Consider the following 20182-nt stretch of genomic DNA (forward strand, 5'->3'; position numbering starts at 1 on the left):
GCCTTGTGTTATGCAGGGAAGAAACGTAAAGGCCTAGCCCATGCCAAGGAAAATGTGCATAGACCAAGCCCAGGCCAAGAAAAGTGTGCATAGGCCTAGCCTAAGCGAAGAAGAAACATGTATGGGTCTGCCCTAAGCCAAATGTAAAGCCTTTGCCTAAATCCTATGCCTAAATGATGACAAGAATTGTTAGCTAAATATGAATTTTTAGCCAGGCTGGAGTCTATTTTATTGATACAGTAAAACCTCTACAATTCGGCATCCTTCAAGTCGGAAACCTCTACAACTCGGGAAGGCTCCAAAATATTCATTTAAAAAACCAAAAATCAAAAATTCCCAAAAATATGCATATGAGAGGAAGAGAGTCGGCAAAAATCCCCCCAACTCAGTAAGATGCCAAGTTGTACAGTAATGTTTAAGAGTTTTGATGTTTAGTTCTCCAGTATAGTACAAGTGATAAATACATTACAGTAATGGCCTTTATAGTGTTAATTGTGCTTTACATAATGTACAGTGACAAGTACAGTACAGTAAAGATGTGCTCAAAACTGATCTTGAGCCCCCCTAACACCTCCAAAAACTACCTAAAGTCGTCCGCCATGCCTGGAATACCCCCTACAACTGCATGGAATCATGGCAAGGCAGCTTTTACTGTTTATTGTAAAAACTTTTCATTTTTTTCCATTTTTTTCCATTTTTTCTTTTTTGTGTGTGTGTCCTGGGGGGAACTTAAAGTTGATTCCTACAACTCGGCAAATAGGCTAACTCGGCAAGGCTTGCACGTGTATTATGCTGCGGCTTTCATGGATTTGGAGAAAGCATATGACAGGGTGGATAGACAAGGATTGTGGAAAGTATTAAGAATATATGGAGTAGATGGGAAGTTGTTGAATGCTGTGAAGAGTATGCATGATGGTGCTAAGGCTGCAGTGCGTGTGAATGGTGAACTGAGTGAATTTTTCACTTTGAAGGTTGGGTTGAAACAGGGATGTGTCATGTCTCCATGATTGTTCAATCTGTACATGGATGGGGTAATAAATGAGGTACAAGGTAGGGTAGTGGATGTTGGAGTGGCCCTGGTGAGAGAGGGTAGTGTTTGGAAACTCCCTGTACTGTTGTTTGCAGATGATACTGTGTTGTTGAGTGAAGACGAAGGGGAGCTGCAAGGCTTGGTGGATGAGTTTGGGAGAGTGTGTAAGAAATGGAATTTAAAGGTGAATGTAGGGAAGAGTAAAGTGATGGTCATTGAGAGAGGTGAAGTCAGTGAATGTACAGCGTGGTTGGATGGTGAGGAATTGGAAAATGTGAGTATGTTTAAGTACTTGGGTAGTGTGATGAGTAAGGATGGAGGTTTGGAGGGTGAAGTGCTTGAAAGGGTACAGCAGGGAAGAAAGGTTGCAGGTTCCTTGAAAGCAGTGATAAGAAACAGGGAAGTGGGCTTGGAAGTGAAAAAGTTACTACATGACAGTATTGTGATACCAACTCCAATGTACGGAAGTGAAGCTTGGACGTTGTTGGAAGGGCACAAGTCAAGAGTGAGAGCAGTGGAAATGAGTTCTTTAAGAGGAGCCTGTGGAGTCACATGGAGAGACAGGTTGACAAATGAGGATATAAAGGAGCATTGTGGTGTGGATGTGGATTTGATAGGAAGTGTGAAGAGGAATACACTGAGGTGGTTTGGCCATGTGGAGAGGATGGAGGGTGAAAGACTGACAAAGAGAGTGTATGTGAGTGAGGTGGAGGGGGGAAGAGGGAGGGGGAGGCTGAGGATGAGGTGGAGAGGTATATGAGAGAGGGGGGGTGTGAGTTGGGAGCAGGGCAGTGAAATGGCAGGGGACAGGGCGACGTGGAGGCGATTTGTTTGTGTCCACCCCGAACGGGATTGAGGTGTCTGGCAATAGATAGATAGATATTCGTGTTGTGGTGTCATGTGGGAGGAGAAGTGACTTTGTGTGTGCTTTAGTATCTGAAAAGTTGATGGATTTGTGTACCAGGGTGATGAGTCCACTGCCACCGCCGTCGGCCTGGTCTTGTCTAATGGTGGTGAAATAATGAAATGTAGGTGTTTTTTGTGTTTTGCGTAGTTTTGTTTCTTGTAGGATGGCATTGTGTATGTTTTGTTGTTAGATGAATTGTGTGAGTTCTTATTTTTTGGTGTTTATGCCATCTATGTTTATTTGAAGAATGTTTGTGTTGTATGTACGATGTATCTTGGGTGCTGCAGCATGGGGGGGGAGGTTGGAGTGTGGGTGGAGGGGAAGGGGTAGGAGAAGGTCGTGATGGAGGTAAGGGCTAGGATGAATTAGATCGGGTGGAATGGGAGGGGTTGGGGGATTGGATGGTGTGGGAATGGTCGGAGCATTTGACTGAGGAGGTGTTGAGGAAGTAGGAATGGGGCTGGTGGGGGGGTTAGTGGGTGGGGGGGGGGAAGGAGCATAAGGAGCAGGTCCTGGTGTTTATGTAATATTTTCTGGATGCAAGTGTTGTACAGGTGTTGTGGGTCCAGTTCTTGCAGGAATAGCAATGAACTGAACCCTTTGTCTGTCAGCTTGATGTGATAGGTTATGAGCATGTTGGACATATGTATTTGTTGGTGGGTTCTGACTTGCTTTCAATGTCACCAGCTAGAAGAAGTCTTTGAGAAATGACCACTGGGGAGTCATTTCATGGTGTAGAAAAAAAAGTGTTGTTGTGTTTGTTTTGTTGAGAGATGTGGTACTTGCCCGGGCAACTGAAGCCACTCCCAGGTTCTCAGGCCCTGTGAGGGGCCAGGGGGGTTTGCGGTGATTTGGCCCCCATTCTGTTCTCATCATCTGCTTTGACAGCCTCTGGGGAGTAGACCCACGGCATTGACTCCACCGCTTCAGGTCCCATGTGGTCTGTTGGCATAGGTGATGCCATTGCACTGCACTTCCTTTTCTGCCTGACTATGCTTTATCCCTCATCCAGAGTTCTGAATTTCCTGCTTCTTTTGAAGGGATAGGACTTTCTTGGTGCACTTGGCAGGTGGAGAGGCCATTGAAACATATGCCATTAGAAGGCCGGAGGCCAGCACAACGTGAAGAAGGACAGAGATGACAAAACACAAAACAAACACCATCATATGCACAGGTGCCATGTGGTGTTACAGTAGTGTAGGGGGAGTCTGGAGCGGTAGCCTTGGGGAAATGGGGAGACTGACATATTATCTATTTGGGGATGAGATACACAAGGAAATAAGAGTATGAAATATATTGAAGAGAAGGGATATATATAATTAATACTGAGTGTGAGAAGAAAATTAAAGATGAGGACATACAGGTATCAGAAAGAAAAATACCAAATTTGGCAACATCGAAAGTGGTGTTTTGGTGATGCAGCTTTCAGCAGTGTTTGGGTGCCAGACCTCCTGCCAAATGGCATGGATTTCAAATTTTGGGCTTACCTTGGATTTCAGAAAATTTGCCTCCAGTTGCTGTGATGGATAATGATGCATGCTGGATGATGCGGTAATGTATATGAAAGAGTTTACCATACAGTAATCATGTGATTATTGTGGTTTTCAATATCTATCTATCTATCTATTGCCAGACGCCTCAATCCCGTTTGGGGTGGCCACAAACAAATCGCCTCCAAGTCGCCCTGTCCCCCGCCATTTCACTGGCCTGCTCCCAACTCACACCCCCCTCTCTCATATACCTCTCCACCCCATCCCTCCATCTCATCCTCGGCCTCCCCCTCCCTCTTCCCCCCTCCACCTCACTCACATACACTCTCTTCGTCAGTCTTTCGCCCTCCATCCTCTCCACATGGCCAAACCACCTCAGTGTGTTCCTCATAACGCTTCCTATCACTGCAAGTTAAAAATTGGCACTCCTGTTATAGTACATTTTTTGGCTCAAAAGCATCATTGTTGCACAACTTAGCTTGTTTCTAATGCCAGTGATGGTGCAGTGTCTGTGGTTTCTGATGGCTTTGAGGGACTCAGAGATGAGGCCCTAATTGAGGAGTTTAATCCAGATGGTGGGCCTTAGAACCTCTTACCTCAAGCCAATATCAGGTCTCTTTTAACTTAACCATGCCTATGTGATGACATGTGGAGGTGTATGGATGGAGGAGGACCGCTGGGCCTTGGTAACAGGCTGTGAAGCCTGCGCTCAGAGTCGGACACATAAAAAAAAAAAAAAAAGAAAAAAAGTGTTCCTGACATTTACCATAACAATATGTATGTATTTATTGGGTCAAACTTTGTCCTAAAGGGAAAATTTGAGCCTTCATTTAGGATGTCTGGTATCAGTTAGGAAAAATCCCCAAAGTTCTGTGCTTTTGTTATCACAGGCCCATTATCACACACTGTGTTTGGTACCACTTATGCACGACAACGAAGAGATCACTGTGTGGTAATCACTTTATTGTCCGGATGCTCTGTATCTGGACATGCTCCATATCCGAATGTTAGGCCTTGGCTCTATTATGTTTGTATCTGAACATAAAATTTCTGACATCATCGGTTAGGTTGCATGCAAATTCAAAATATTGGTTGGGTGGCCAGCCAGCCTCTCTGGCTGTGTGCTGGTTAATTGACCCTAACCCACCAGCTGAGCAAAAACGGTCGTCCTCACCAAATGGTCAAAGTCCCCCAGCTGCCTGGATCACTCGGATGCTAATGGTCATGCACAGGTAATAGAGACCCTAACCCACCAGCTGAGCAAAAATGGCTGCCTGCCTCCTCACTGAACGGTCAAGGTCCCCTGGCTGCCCGGATCACTCGGATGCTAACAGCCGCGTGCAAGTAATACAGACCGTAACCCACAAGCTGAGCAGAAATGGCCATCTGCCTGCCTACTGAATGATCAAAGTCATCAGAGTCGCCTGGGTATCCTCGAGCTAAGTCACGCTCTGGTAAAAGAATGTGACCCACCAGCTGAACAGAAATGGCCATCCACCTCCCTACCGAATGATCAAAGTTGCTTGGCCAGCCTCTCGATCTGAGCCACGCACTGGTAAAAGAACATAACCCACCAGCAGAGCAGGTATGGCCGTCCACCTCCGTACCGAATGATCAGAGATGCCTGGCCTGCCAGTAGAGACATGGCAATGCTGTATTCAGTGGTGGTTATCACACATCCCCACTAATTGTCCCAACTCCAGTGATTGGAGGAGGAGGAGTTTTCTGACATTTGTTAAATAATTACTAGTGGTGGGCAATACATTTGATTAAATTTATATTCAAGACTGTTTACCTTGTTGGTCAGTATTGGTGGTATGGATTACCAATACCGATACCTAGATAGTTTTATAATTAACCCCTTCTTTACCGAAAATGTGTTTTAATGTACCCCCGTACATCGCCTGTAAACACCCGTGAGACACCGGAACCGCAACGGTGGTACGTTGGTACACCCTCTAATGAATGGCAGCTTATGGGCCTCAGGGTAGCCCGGTAAGGCTGTTTCTGAGGACCTCGGTTAGCAACAGCTCTGTGTTTTGACAACGAAGACTATGACGAAGTTCTGACGAAATCTGACATCATACGTCATGACTGAGTTGCGGTGGCACCAATGGCTTGCTCACTCATCTGTGATGTAACCTCTTTTAGACCAATCATTCTTTTATTTATAATTTCTACTACAGATATCGCACTATATTTTCTGCTGACACGGCAAAATTTACACCCCTTGGCCTGCCTGAGAGAGTCAGTTCCCACACACTTGACCATGAGAGGGGGTGTACAGGATATTTTTCTCTCATGTCGTCTCTGGTGGATTCTGATAGTGACGAGTTTATTCCTCATGAGGATACTTATTTAGATGTATCAGATGATGATGCAGCAGTGTCTGATGTGTCAGTAGATGACTGTGATCCTGAAAATGATAACGAGGTTGATGTGAGTGAGGAGGAGGAGGAGGAAATTAGTAGCGAGCTTAGTGACGCTGCACTCTCGGCAACAAGTGGATCAAGGTCGCCATCACCCTCACGTGTGTCCACATACTTCTTGTTCAGCTTACTATCTATCTATCTATTGCCAGACGCCTCAATCTCGTTTGGGGTGGCCACAAACAAATCGCCTCCAAGTCGCCCTGTCCCCCGCCATTTCACTGCCCTGCTCCCAACTCACACCCCCCTCTCTCATATACCTCTCCACCCCATCCCTCCATCTCATCCTCGGCCTCCCTCTCCCTCTTTCCCCCTCCACCTCACTCACATACACTGTCTTCGTCAGTCTTTCACCCTCCATCCTCTCCACATGGCCAAACCACCTCAGTGTGTTCCTCATAACGCTTCCTATCACGTCCACATCACAACGCTCCTTTATATCCTCATTTGTCAGCCTGTCTCTCCATGTGACTCCACAGGCTCCTCTTAAATAACTCATTTCCACTGCTCTCACTCTTGACTTGTGTCCTTCCAACAATGTCCAAGCTTCACTTCCGTACGTTAGAGTTGGTATCACAATACTGTCATGTAGTAACTTTTTCACTTCCATGCTCTTTTCCCTGTTTCTTATCACTGCTTTCAAGGAACCAACAACCTTTCTTCCCTGCTGTACCCTTTCAAGCACTTCACCCTCCAAACCTCCATCCTTACTCGTCACACTACCCAAATACTTAAACGTACTCACATTTTCCAATTCCTCACCATCCAACCTCGCTGTACATTCACTAACTTCACCTCTCTCAAAGACCATCACTTTACTCTTCCCTACATTCACCTTTAGATTCCGTTTCTTACACACACTCTCAAACTCCTCCACCAAGCCTTGCAGCTCCCCTTCGTCTTCAGTCAACAACACAGTATCATCTGCAAACAACAGTACAGGGAGTTTCCAAACACTATCCTCTCTCACCAGGGCCACCCCAGCATCCACTACCCTACCTTGTACCTCTTTTATTACCCCATCCATGTACAGATTGAACAACCATGGAGACATGACACATCCCTGTTTCAAACCAACTTTCAAAGAGAAAAATTCACTTAGTTCAGCTTACAAGGTAAATAAATACGCCATCCATCTGTGCAGAACATTTTTTTTCAAACCAGTTTGTACAGTAGTTACCTGGGTAACAGTACTGTACTTCAGCATAAGATATGTAAACTTATATACCGTAATGATTTATTTTATAATCTTTTTTTTATTACCAACATCATGCTGGGTTTATGTGATCATCAGTATACAAACAAATCACAAAGCGTGAATAGTTTTGACGTGGCAAAAAATATACACTACACCTCACACTACGGGAGGAGGAGCTATCAGGTCGGTATGGGGGGTAAACGTAGTGTTTACATTGGGGGGAGGGGTCGGTACAGAAGGGGTTAATACCTTTCAGTCCGATGAACTACTTAAAAATATAATAAAATTGCTCTCAACTGGCTCAGTCCAGGGTAAAATACAGTAGTCCCTCATTTATCCGGATGTGTTCATTATCTGGGCGCTGGACCTTGGCTCTGTTAAACCAGTATCCGAATTTACTTGCTCTTATCTGGACATGAAAGTCCCCGAGAGCTTTGGCCAGCCAGATGACGTGTTCAGACAGTTGGTATCATGGCCGCTGGGCTCGAGCTGTGAACGGCAAGTAGGCTGTAACTCATAACCAGAGCTAAAATGTCCGTCCGCCCCTGTACTGAAAGGTCAAATTCACGCACTGGTCTGATCACTCCCAACGAACCTCCAGCGCCCAAGGAATACGACTGTAACCCATGAGCGGTGTCAAAACGTCTCTGCTCATCGCCAATGAGTGTCCAAAGTCACACGGTCACTGGGCTGAGTCTTTCTGAACTGCCACCGAGCCTGTGATACAGACCGCAAGCCTCGAGGATGGTGACAGCGGCTGTCCGCCTCTCTACCGGACATCTAAAGTTGCCCGGTCACCGGGAGTTGCGTTTCTGCATGGCCACTGGGCATTAACACAGACCGTAAACCACAAGTAAATGTACAGTGAAAGTGCACGTCCACCTCTACACCGAGTGGTGGAAGTGACGACAACAGTGGATGACCAGCACATCACCGCCTTAGGCAGTGTATGACTAATCTGGCCTACCAGGCAACTCGGATCATTCAGTAGGGAGGCGGACAGGCGCGCATGGTGGGGAGTTTCCACACTAATCTCGGAGGAAGGAGGACACATGATAACCCTTGTCTGGGCAAACGGAAGTGAACCTTAAATGCAGATGTCAGTTTGCGGCGTATTGCTTCCTCTGTGGTCGGATGCAAGCACAGGGTGCGATATGGCAGCGCTGTACTGCTTGCTGGCCTACAAGCCTGCACCTCAGTTCCCGCCTCTGTCTTGCCCAGGAGCAGTAACGCTTGCAAGTATGGCTTTGAGTGCTGTTGCTTTTGTGGTGGTTCCCTACCTTCTTCAGATTGTGGCCCTCCTCTGCTGCATTCTCATGTGTTTGATAATGGCCCCACCACCACCTGAGAAGCGGAAGAGGAAGGTTTTGACCCTGGAGAAGAAGCATGAGACATTGAGCAAGGTTGATGCGGACTGGACTACGGGACGCATGCTGTGGGAATATGATCTAGCCTGTTCAACATTGTTAGATATCAAGAAGTCACAGGATAAGCTTATGCAGTAAGAACAGGACTTCGGCAAAAGCACACATAGGGGCAACAGGAAGGTCATGGCCAAGGCCCGGCAAGCCATTATCGACTTGTCGACATTGATATGGTTTCGCCAACAACGTGCTGCCGGTTTGCTAGTGCGTGGGACCGAGATTGAGGCTGCAGCTGAGAAAATTGCATGCCAGCACAAAGTACACGATTTTAACCCACTACATCCTGGCAGATTTTTCACGGATGACCTCCCCCAATCCCGGCAGGTTTTAAATTTTTTTTTTTTTTTTTTTTTTTTTTTTTTTTTTTTTAAATCCAAAATCTCTACTTTTTATGAGAGACATTGAAAATTCAGAGAGAAAGTGCTCACCTGTGCTTAGAAATGCCTGGTACAGGTGATCCTACCCTCACCTGGTACCATGTTCTATCGAACCCCGGCTCCAGAGAAGACGATATCTATGGAGGGGTAACTATTCCAAACCACTCAGAATAGGTAGATATTTATTTATTTGATACAATTTTATATGTAGTACAAGAGTATATTGGTTTTCACACAGTAATATAGGTGATATAAGTGTTGTTTCACTCACCAAACACATCAACATACTGCACCTTCCTTGGCGACATTACCTGCCCTTCACTTCTGCATGGTTCTTCCTCTAATGCCACAGAAACTTTGTCCTCCACATTGTCATCAACAGGGGAATCACTCTGGCCTTGAATTTCATACCATGGCACAACATAATTTGTCCAGGTCACTGGTAACAGGTGAGTTGCCGAAACAGTGGCGTGCGGGAGGATGGGGAGGCTGAGGTCACGTGGGGTAAGGCATTGTCCCCGCCAGCCCTCGGGTAGAGGAAGGTGTCCAGCGTATACGTACCAAAATCATGCACGAAATTTGAAAAATGTGCGAATGATGGACCTTGCAATAGCAGCACGTTTATAAACGTCAACGGGCGTCACTGTGACAAAACGTTCAGGCACATATGTACATCAATGAGATGCGGTGAGTTAAGGCTACAGAAGGATGGCTCTTTTGCTTCAAGCTTTGCCATGGACTTACCAGCTGTAAGGCACATAGCTAGGCCATAGACATGGCAGTGGAGGAAGTAGACCCATTTCACCAGAAAGTGCAGGACCTGAATAAGGTCAAGGGCCTTGCCCTTGGTCAAGAGCATAATGCTAACGAAACTGGTCTATTATACTGTTCATTGCCCACGAACACCCTGGCTGAGGAATGAGAGAAGACTGTGCCTGGTCGGAAGTTATCCAAACAATGTCTCTCTGTTTTGTGCTGTGCCAGTGCTAACAGGATGCACTGCCTCAAACCCATTGTTGTTGGGCGTGCAAAACAATCACGTTGTCCCCGTGAGTTGATGGATAGCCTGCCTGTTGCGTGGTACCATCCTGTGAAGGCCTGGTTTACTGCCCAAGATCTTCAGAGACTGGTTCCACAGACACTTCGTCAAGGAGGTTATTTGTTATCAAACGGATGTCCTTGATATCGCTCGCAGCGGGATGAAGGCACTCCTGCTCCTGGACAGTGCACCCGCACATACTTCTGAGAAAGATTTGGCAGCTTTTGATGGGCAGATTAGGTGCATGTTTTTGTCACCTAATACAACTGCTCTGATTCAACCAATGGACCAGGGTGTTATTGTGGCTGCCAAGAGACTGTGCCAGCGGAGGTTCTTGAACGACGTGATGGCATTGTTGGAGGATGAGGATGGGGCTGAAAACACCAGTGAGGAGCAGATGTTGCAGAATCTTCGGCTGTACGACCTGATGTCTGGAGTGTTCAACCAGTTGAACATGTGAAAGGAAGTCTCCGTGAACATCCTCGAAAGCTTGTGGGCTTGTCTTCGCCAGGGAATCAAGGCTGAGTACAGCTTTGAGGGGTTTGACGTAGATGATTTTCACCCTTATCTTCAAACAGCAGGAGAGCAGGTGGACATTGATGACGTGAGGGATTGGCCGGACAGTGACAGCAACAGTCCTGGTTATTAGACCATGTCAGATGAGGAGATCACTGTTGCTGCCTCTGCGGGCACGAAAAAGGACAACGAGACTGATGAGGACGAGGACAAGGATGAGAACCCTGACTCGCTGCCGCCTACAACCCCTTCACTCCCTTGTCTAAGGGTCCATTCTGTCAATCTGGAGGGGGTGTTGGAGCACGCTGAGCACCTGCGCTGTGACAGGGAGTTGGTGCTGCTAAGCCTGGCGATGGAGCTGTGGGCAGTGTGGGACACTGTCATCCTCCAACAGAATTGTTGGTCCTGTTGTCAAACTAGGATCGACTCCTTCTCCAACCCTGTCACCCCCATGAGTGCCAGTCCATTTTCACCACAACTACCTCTTATCCTGCCTTCACCAATGGACCCGCAGCCGAGCGCATCGACAGCTGTTGAGTCTCCACTGGATGTAAGTTTGCCGCTGTCATTGGAGTCTCCTGAGGTGAGTAGACCACCATCACTGTGCCACACGTCACCACTCGTCACCCAGCTCCAGCAGTCACAGGAGGAGGAGGAGCTCTTCAACCTTTGCTAGTTGCGAAGGTTAGCCACTAGACCACATGGGACAACTGTACACCTCCTGGAGGTGTGCAGGTTATGAGGCCCGTCTGCAGTGCACTGGGTGGTAAGTACCCCAATCGAATGTTTTTGGCAGGGGACTTTAGTTTTTTTTTTTTTTTTTTTTTTTTCCCTTGGTGTTAAAATTTATTTAAGATATTTCCATGTGTGATTTGATGTTAAAATATGGCAGATTGACCTGGAAACAGTGCTAAAATTAGGAGTAATTTACCTACAGTAGTGAACAGGTAGGGTTTTTTTTTTTTTTTTTTTTTTTTTTTTTAAGCTGTATTTTGCTGTCAGAATATGGCAGAATGATTGAAAAAGACTGCCAAAGGTAGGAGGGATGCTGCACATAGCAGTAGTGTATAGGTAGGGTTTTTTTTTTTTTTTTTTTTTTTTTTTTGATATTCCTGTGTGTTTTGATGTCAGTATATGGCAGAATAACCAGAAAATACTACCAAAATTAGTAGGGACACTGCACATAACATTATAATAGTGTATAAGTTTTTTGTAATAATGGTTTTCTTGGTGTTTAGCATTACTTTGGATATTCCCATGTGTGTTTTGATGTCTCTAAATTTGCCTGAATGACTGGAGAACTACCATACTGTAGTAAGCAAAGGTACTGTACAAATAGGTTAGTTATATATTGGAGGTTGGGTATAGGTAGGGTGTGGGTAAAGAAGAGGGGATATTGTTCATTATCCAGACATTGCCACCACCTGGACATGCCTTTGGCTTTATTACATCGGATAATTGAGGGACTACTGTAATTATATTTTAGGGGAACGTGAGCTCACAAACTACCATTCAGTGTGCTAATAAATCATAAAATCATCACCTCCCAGTGAAATAGTATTCTTGAAAATATCTATCTATCTATCTTGCCAGACGCCATAATCCCGTAAGGGGTGGCCATTTTACTTTTAGTTATTTGTTTTACGGGGAGGGGCACTAACCCTCCACCAACCCACTTCTTGACACATAGGGAGCACGTATGGTTTGGTTATATGGCTACCACCCGGCATTGTAAGTGGTTTCTTGGCTTACAGGAAACCATTTGGCTTGTCACTCAATGTAAAGCCACCTGTAAAGGAAAGAAAAACAATAAGAAGTGACAGGAAAGATGGGAGAAATAGGAAGAGAAGAAGACAGACACAGAAAAAGAAATATAAAGGCTAAGGAAGAAGTAGGCATCATTACATCAAGTGAGTGCTGCCTATTTTTCCTTAGCCTTTATCATTCTTTTTCTGTGTCAAATATGTTTTCACTTAATTGGAAAGTCTGTTTTGGTACTCATAGTAATCAATACCTAGCCATTAGTATCAGTTAGTATTGGAAGTATTGATATTTTGGTATCGATATGGCCACCACTAGTGATTACGTTTGCCACTGTACCACACAGGATTACCATACTGTACACTAACTAGAGGCTAGCAGGTTACGACGCTCTTCCACTGTTCACAGCGGGGAATGCAGTACCGTACTTTATTAAAATTCTTTTTGTAACCTTCATCCTCATCATTTATTTATTTGTGTATTTTTTGTTTATGCATTGTTTTCTTAGTGTCTAGCATTTAATTGGATATTCCTGTGTGTGCTTTGATGTCTAAATAACTGAAAGACCAAAGAACACTGCCGCAATTAGGAGAGGTATGGTATGTATAGGTTGGGTATTTGTGGATTTCTGTTGTATATGCTTTGTTTTCTTAGTGTCGTGCATTATACTGGATGTTCCCATGTGTGCTTTGATGTTCAAGTAACTGAAACACCAAAGGACACTGCTACAATTAAGAGGGATACTGTACATATAGGTAGGGTATAGGTTGGTAGGGTATTGCACCGTATCCAGATTTCGTCCTTATCTAGACTTATCAATGGCTCTGTTACGTCGAATAATTGAGGATCACTGTATGTGCATATTTTTTCAGTTGTCTGAAATTACCAAACTAAAACACTGTAGCAGCTAAACTATGGCATTTATCGACCTGAAAATTGATATACGATACTTTATCACACCCAGTGTCAATCAGCTAGGCAGGAAAACAAACATGGACCCCTCCCTCCCTTTTTTTTCCTAGTCTGCTGCTGTTTATGAGTTGGAATAGAGGTATGGATGATAATTATGGTTTAATGTTATAATTTATAACTTAATCTCCTTTTACTTTCTAGTATGGCAAGAGATAAAGCTACGGCTAGAAAAGGCAAACAGAAGAAAGCACAGGTTGAGGAGCCCACAGAGGAGAAAATGGCTGAAAAGAGATCAAAGCATGATTCAGACTCTTCTGACTCAGACTCAGGCCCTGAAGATGTAAGTATTCTTGCAGTACTTAGTTCATCGTTATACTGTATACATATAGTCAAAGTCTTTTAATCTGGAATGCTGGGGACATTGGGAGTTTCGGATTATCGGTAATTCCGGATTGGTGGACAGGCCCTCTGAAAAGCCCCCCAAACACCCCCCAAACATTAATAAAGTAAATAAAATTACAATAATACAATTTTTGTGTGTGTGGTTGTGTGTTTCCAATTTACCCATTAAGTGTAGTGTAGTTGTAAAGTCCCAAGTTTAGTGACATTTTTGTTTGCGGTTTCGTGGTTAGGAGTCACCTGCAAATGTTCCCAAACTCTTGGTTTAGTGCCAAAAACCCCTCTTCGCAGCGAGAAAACGTAAACAAAACGCGTGCAAGGAAAGCGATGTCACTTGTTTGCCGCCATTGCCACAGACTCGCTGTGCTTCGTGTGCCTTGTCTAAACCTGCTCCTGTGCCTTTCTCTCTCTCTATTTCTCTCTCTCTCTGTGCATTGCTACTTGTTTTCCTGGTTTTACTCTTGGGCTATGGCGTCCTGCTGCTCTGGAGGTTTGGGAGGCAGTCCTGGGGGTGAGGGAAGAGATTGTAAGAGGTCAGAACTGCCAAGTCAGAAAGGTAAGGGGAAAGTGAAATGTGACTGCTGTGTTGGTGTTAAGATGTGTGAGTATGACAGTAATTTGACACGTAAAATTGTGATGCAGGTGGAGCAGTTTTGTTTTTGTTTTTGTTTTTGAAGGCCCCAGCATGCTTGCGTGCATCAGCCTTGGTCACCTAATGGCGGCTCTCCATGCTGCACAATCTATTGCAGCCTCCCTGTTCAGAGTCTTAACCCTGAGGTCACACTTAATGACCTCGTCCCATGTCTTTCTCGGTCTACCCCTCACAACCCCGCCCCCAATATTAACACTTCTCACTTTCTGCACCCAGTTATCCAATTAATTGGGTGCAGAAGGGCTAAGAATTCTTATATTTAGTGGTTGATGGGGACACTTAACATCCACTTGCTCGATGTAGTGCTGCTCTCGTGTGCCTGCCTTTTCCTCTCATCCTTCTTTCTATCCTTCCTCTTCTGTCTTTCTTTCATTCTTTCCTCTTCCTTCTGCTTATGGGTGACTCTACACTGAGTGACAAACCACATGGTTTCCTGTACACCAGGAAACCGTTAACTGCACTGAGTGGTAACCATATCACCAAATTATGACGCCTGGAGATTTGGTGGGTAATTAACCCGAGGTGTCCCGTCGACGTATGGGTACGTTGCAACATTTTGCATTTGCCAGTCCTGTCGACATACTGGTACGTCGCGCAATTGCAAGGTTCATAATTTGCACAATTTTCAATTTTCGCGTGTGATTTTTCGTACGTATACACGGGACACCTTTCTCTATTCCTCTACAAGATGCCAAGCAGGGACAATGCCTTACACCACATAACCCCCCCCCCCCAATGCCATTGTCTCAGCAATTCACCTGTTACCAGTGATCTGGCCAATAAAGACATTCAGGGCCAGAGTGATTCCCCAATCGATGACAATGTGGAGGACAAAGTTTACATAGCATTAGAGGAAGAATCAGTCAGAAATGATGATCAGGTAATGTGGCAAAAAAAGGTCAGGTATGGTGATGAGTTAGTGAGTGAAACAATGCTTATAATACCTGTATTACTGTTTGAAAACCAATATACTCTCGTACTACATATAACTTCGTACCAAGTAAATAAATAAATACAGTAATCCCGCATATTTCGCGGTAGTTACGTTCTTGTAACCCCCGCGAAAAGTCAATTCCGCGAATACTCTATTAACAATTGAAAACTTGCACTTGTGTCCACCATGCTGCCCATCACACAGTCCATGTCCATACTGATTGCGAGACAATTCGCCGTCAGACAATTCCCCGTCAAAACATGGACGATTCCCCTTCAGAACAATTCGCACCCTGGACGATTCCCCGCCATTCTATAAATATACTAATCAGTACTTTCATCAATATACTTATTATTAATTAATCAATACTTTAATAACTATATTTCAGGGGGATCCAGCAAAGTCTATGTTCAGTAGCGTAGGTTCTGGATATTATTTATTAGTTGCACCTTTAGTCAATAATTAACTTCTTCCTCGCTGTAGTCGCCTTTGAATTATATTCTAGCGTCACCCACAGCTATCTTCATTAATGAAGGCGAATTGTTTTGTGTTTGTTGTGACTGCGAATTGTCCCGAAACCTCCATACTCATCCCGAAATACCTTCTTACAAGATTGAAAGCACATACTCCATTATGAAGGAAAAACGTAAACACCGTACTGTAATACACAATTATCTACACATTTATTAACAAAACAGTACAAAATAAAAAGATGCATTAACTGGTGATAGCAAACACTCGCACGGTCGTTTCTTAGCTTGTCCAGTAACACAATTTTCTCTGCTAAGGTCATAACTTGATCGTTTTGTCACTTTGGAGTTCTTACTAATTGTATTATTAGCCTTTGGTGAGGCTGGCTTACGTCCTGGGGCCATGTGGAAAGCAAGTGGGAGGCAAGAGGCTCATATCATAGTGTGGTTACAACCACAACAGCCACTTAAGGCAGTCAGGCGTGGACTGAAGAATGCAGGGCAGAGAGCAGTGTTGCCATATCCAAACAACGAAATTATGCTAGGGCAATGAAAAAATTATGCTAGATTGAGCATATTTGTTCCAAGTAAAAAATGAATTATGCTAACTTGACGCTAAATGATAAAATTCTATACATATTCGTGCAACATATTAATTATATATTGTTTACTATGAAAATATTAAAATGAACCTACATACAGTAAGAGGATAAATATCGGTATCTACCCATACTGCTTTTTCCCACGAAACTTACGTTTTTCTGATGGATTTTGATGTGATTCGTTCGATTTTGAGCATCATTTCCGTCGGAAATATCCAGATTTTGAGATATGACCCCCCCCCATCCCCCTGAAATAATGAGGGATCTTTGGGGAATCGGGGGTTATAGGGAGGGGGGGAAACACAGAAAATGGTCATTTCCGACTGAAATGAAGCTGAAAATCGAATGAATCATACCAAAATCCATCGGAAAAACCTAGGTTTCATGGGTAAAGTACAAAGCTCAAACTTATCCTAACCAAACCGAACCTAACCTAAAACCTAACCTAACCTAACCTAATCCAACCCAACCAAGCCCAAACTGAAAGTAATCAACTATTCAAACATCATCTTACCTTATTCGTCTCTCTCTCTCTCTCTCTCTCTCTCTCTCTCTCCCTCTCTGATTTGTAGTTTTTATAAAATTATTCTAAAAATATTCCATTCCATTCTAAATTATGCTAGAATGATTCTAAAACTTCTAATATGCTAAAAAATATTCCAGACTCGAAAATTTGATCAAAATTATGCTAAAAGAATAAAATTATGTTAGATATGGTAACACTGGCAGAGGGGCCACGGGAAAGGGACAGAGGGTGGCGTGAGTTTACCGCGCTACAATTGGAAGCTGCGGGAATTTCATTTTTTTTTTTTTTTTTTCTGTATATTCAAGGATATTTTTGTTGAACTTATTAATGCTAAGAAAATCCGCGAGAGGGCAAAACCGTAGACAAAAAATCCGCAAAAAATGCGGGATTACTGTACCATTTATGAGTGGTGTGAAATAGTTACCCTCCCATAGAACTCTTTTTCTTTGGTGCCAGCTTATTAGAAAACCCAGTAAGGTAAGGAGGTACTGCTACCTGGATCGAGTATTTTAAACCTCAGGTGAGCAATTTCCCTATGAATTTTCGATATTTCTCATCAAAAGCGGAGGTTTTAGAAAAAAAAAAAAAAAAAAAACAAGATTGGGGGATGTCGGAGGTGCGAAATAGCTCGGGACGTGACGGGTAAAGGTGCTCCAGTTGGCATGAGCCTATGTAGGCTTATATCCAAGGGATGGTTGGGGTTTATTGCTCAGTTAATGCCACTCAGGGATGAGTTAGGCTGGTCACCCTCATCTTAAATGTCTGGACCAACTTGCGTAGCCCTGGGCCCCTATGTGCTTTGTGGGGCAACACTGGATTAGATGATGAATGAATGTAAAATGTAGATTCCTGAGTCAACAGTGAGAAGCACGAGGAAGAAGCACGATGCGTTAGCCTCACCACCTGCCTCAGAAATTACACCCCATCCTTATTACCTTATTGCCTTAACCTTAACCTGTCCTATTGCTCCAGTACAGCCTGTGGACCCTCCAAAGAAATGTTAGATATGGCACTTTGAAGCTGCTGATTGGGAGGCCCTCAGGCAGTACTTCTTTGATTTTCCGTGGAATGGTTATTGCTTCCTTGGCTGAGAGCCCTCTGAGTGTGCCATGCGCATTATGGAGGTTATTCTCTCGGGCATGGAAGCATATATTCCTTTCTCATATCCTTTGACTAATGTAAAGAAACCTTGGTTTAATCATACTTGTTCTGACATTCTCCACAACAAGGAGAAGGCTTACAAAAGGCACTGGAGCCACCCACCTCTGAATGTCATCTTTTTTGTGTTTCTGCCCGGAATCGTGCTGAGTCTGTTCTTTGCTCTGCTGAAAGTAATTTCATTGGTACTAATTGTTCTGAATTTTCCAACTCGAATTCTTCCCGCTCCTTCTGGCACTTTACCAAAAACCTCTCTAACAACTTTACCTCATCATCCTTCTCTCCTCTGTTTACTCTGATGGTTCAGTAGCTATTTCTTCTGATCAAGCAGAACTCGTGGCTCGGAGTTTCTCCTCCAATTCCACCATAGATGATTCCGGAGATGTTCCTCCGTCACTACTTCCTTCTGATTTTCTCGTGGCTGACATTAAAATTTCTTCAGCTGATGTATTCTCTGCCATCACTGGCCTCAGTACTACCAAGGCATATGGGCCTGATGGGGTCACTCCTCTTGTTCTCAAGAACTGTGCTTTTGTGCTTACATCCTGCTTAGGTAAACTCTTTTGCCTTTGTCTGTCAACTTGTACCTTTCCTTCTTGCTGGAAGTTTGCTCTCATTCAGCCTGTCCCAAAGGAGGGTGACCATTCCCAACCCTCTAACCATTGCCCAATTACTTTAACATCATGTGTCTCAAAGTTTTTTGAGTTGTTTCTTAAAAAAAAAACAATTTTAAAGCATCTTTCCTATCACACCCTTCTTTCTGATCGTCAGTATAGGTTCTGTCAGGGACGCTGCAATGGCAATCTCACCTACCTTTCAGACTCTTGGTCATCCTCCTTTCGGGACTTTGGCAAGAGCTTTGCCATTGTGCTTGACATCTCAAAGGCTTTGGATCGAGTCTGTCATAAATCTTCAGTTTCCAAACTGCTTTTTTTATGATTTCAGTCCTTTTGTCTGCGCCTTCATCTCTGGCTTCCTCTCTGGTCGTTCTGTAGCTGCTGTTGTAGACAGCCACCATTCTTCTAGGTCTATCAATAGTAGTGTTCCTCAGGGCTCTGTCTTATCACCAACTCTCTTCCTTTTATTCATCAATGACTTTCTAAGCTGTACATCTAACCCTAACCACTCATATGCTGATGATTCCACCCTTCACCTTTCCATTCGGTTCCCGCAACATCTATCTCAGCAGTTACTTCAACAAACAAGGGATGAGGCAGTGGCACACCTAATGTCTGACTTGGCTTACACCTCTGACTGGGGTAAAAGTAATCTTGTTTTTAATGCGTCAAAAACTCAGTTCTTACACCTATCAGTGCCTCAAAATCTTCCACAGGAGTACCCATTAATGTCTATCTATCTATTGCCAGACGCCTCAATCCCATTTGGGGTGGCCACAAACAAATCGCCTCCAAGTCGCCCTGTCCCCCGCCATTTCACTCCCCTGCTCCCAACTCACACTCCCCTCTCTCATATACCTCTCCACCCCATCTCTCCACCTCATCCTCGGCCTCCCCCTCCCTCTTTCCCCCTCCACCTCACTCACATACACTCTCTTCGTCAGTCTTTGACCCTCCATCCTCTCCACATGGCCAAACCACCTCAGTGTGTTCCTCATAACGCTTCCTATCACATCCACATCAACACCACAACGCTCCTTTATATCCTCATTCGTCAGCCTGTCTCTCCATGTGACTCCACAGGCTCCTCTTAAATAACTCATTTCCACGGCTCTCACTCTTGACTTGTGTCCTTCCAACAACGTCCAAGCTTCACTTCCGTACGTTAGAGTTGGTATCACAATACTGTCATGTAGTAACTTTTTCACTTCCATGCTCACTTCCCTGTTTCTTATCACTGCTTTCAAAGAACCAGCAACCTTTCTTCCCTGCTGTACCCTTTCAAGCACTTCACCCTCCAAACCTCCATCCTTACTCATCACACTACCGAAGTACTTAAACATACTCACATTTTCCAATTCCTCACCATCCAACCTCGCTGTACATTCACTGACTTCACCTCTCTCAAACACCATCACTTTACTCTTCCCTACATTCACCTTTAGATTCCGTTTCTTACACACTCTCTCAAACTCCTCCACCAAACCTTGCAGCTCCCCTTTGTCTTCACTCAACAACACGGTATCATCTGCAAACAACAGTACAGGGAGTTTCCAAACACTATCCTCTCTCACCAGGGCCACTCCAACATCCACTACCCTACCTTGTACCTCTTTTATTACCCCATCCATGTACAGATTGAACAACCATGGAGACATGACACATCCCTGTTTCAACCCAACTTTCAAAGAGAAAAATTCACTTTGTTCACCATCCACACGCACTGCAGCCTTCGCACCAT

General features: G+C 44.4%; 1 protein-coding gene across 1 annotated transcript in view; it reads left to right on the forward strand.

The window, feature by feature from the left end:
- Ssb-c31a (single stranded-binding protein c31A) overlaps positions 1-20182 on the forward strand; it is a 123515-nt gene that overhangs the window by 40515 nt on the left and 62818 nt on the right. Inside the window, exon 3 of the mRNA XM_080267137.1 lies at positions 13285-13423. Within this exon, the coding sequence (XP_080123263.1) occupies positions 13286-13423 (138 nt within the window). The 5' untranslated portion in view covers position 13285. The remainder of the gene's footprint in view (positions 1-13284; positions 13424-20182) is intronic.

The sequence above is a fragment of the Coenobita brevimanus genome, chromosome 23 (genome assembly GCF_032717465.1).
Source record: "Coenobita brevimanus isolate Jiangsu-jjx chromosome 23, ASM3271746v2, whole genome shotgun sequence".
In the NCBI taxonomy this organism is placed as follows: domain Eukaryota; kingdom Metazoa; phylum Arthropoda; class Malacostraca; order Decapoda; family Coenobitidae; genus Coenobita; species Coenobita brevimanus.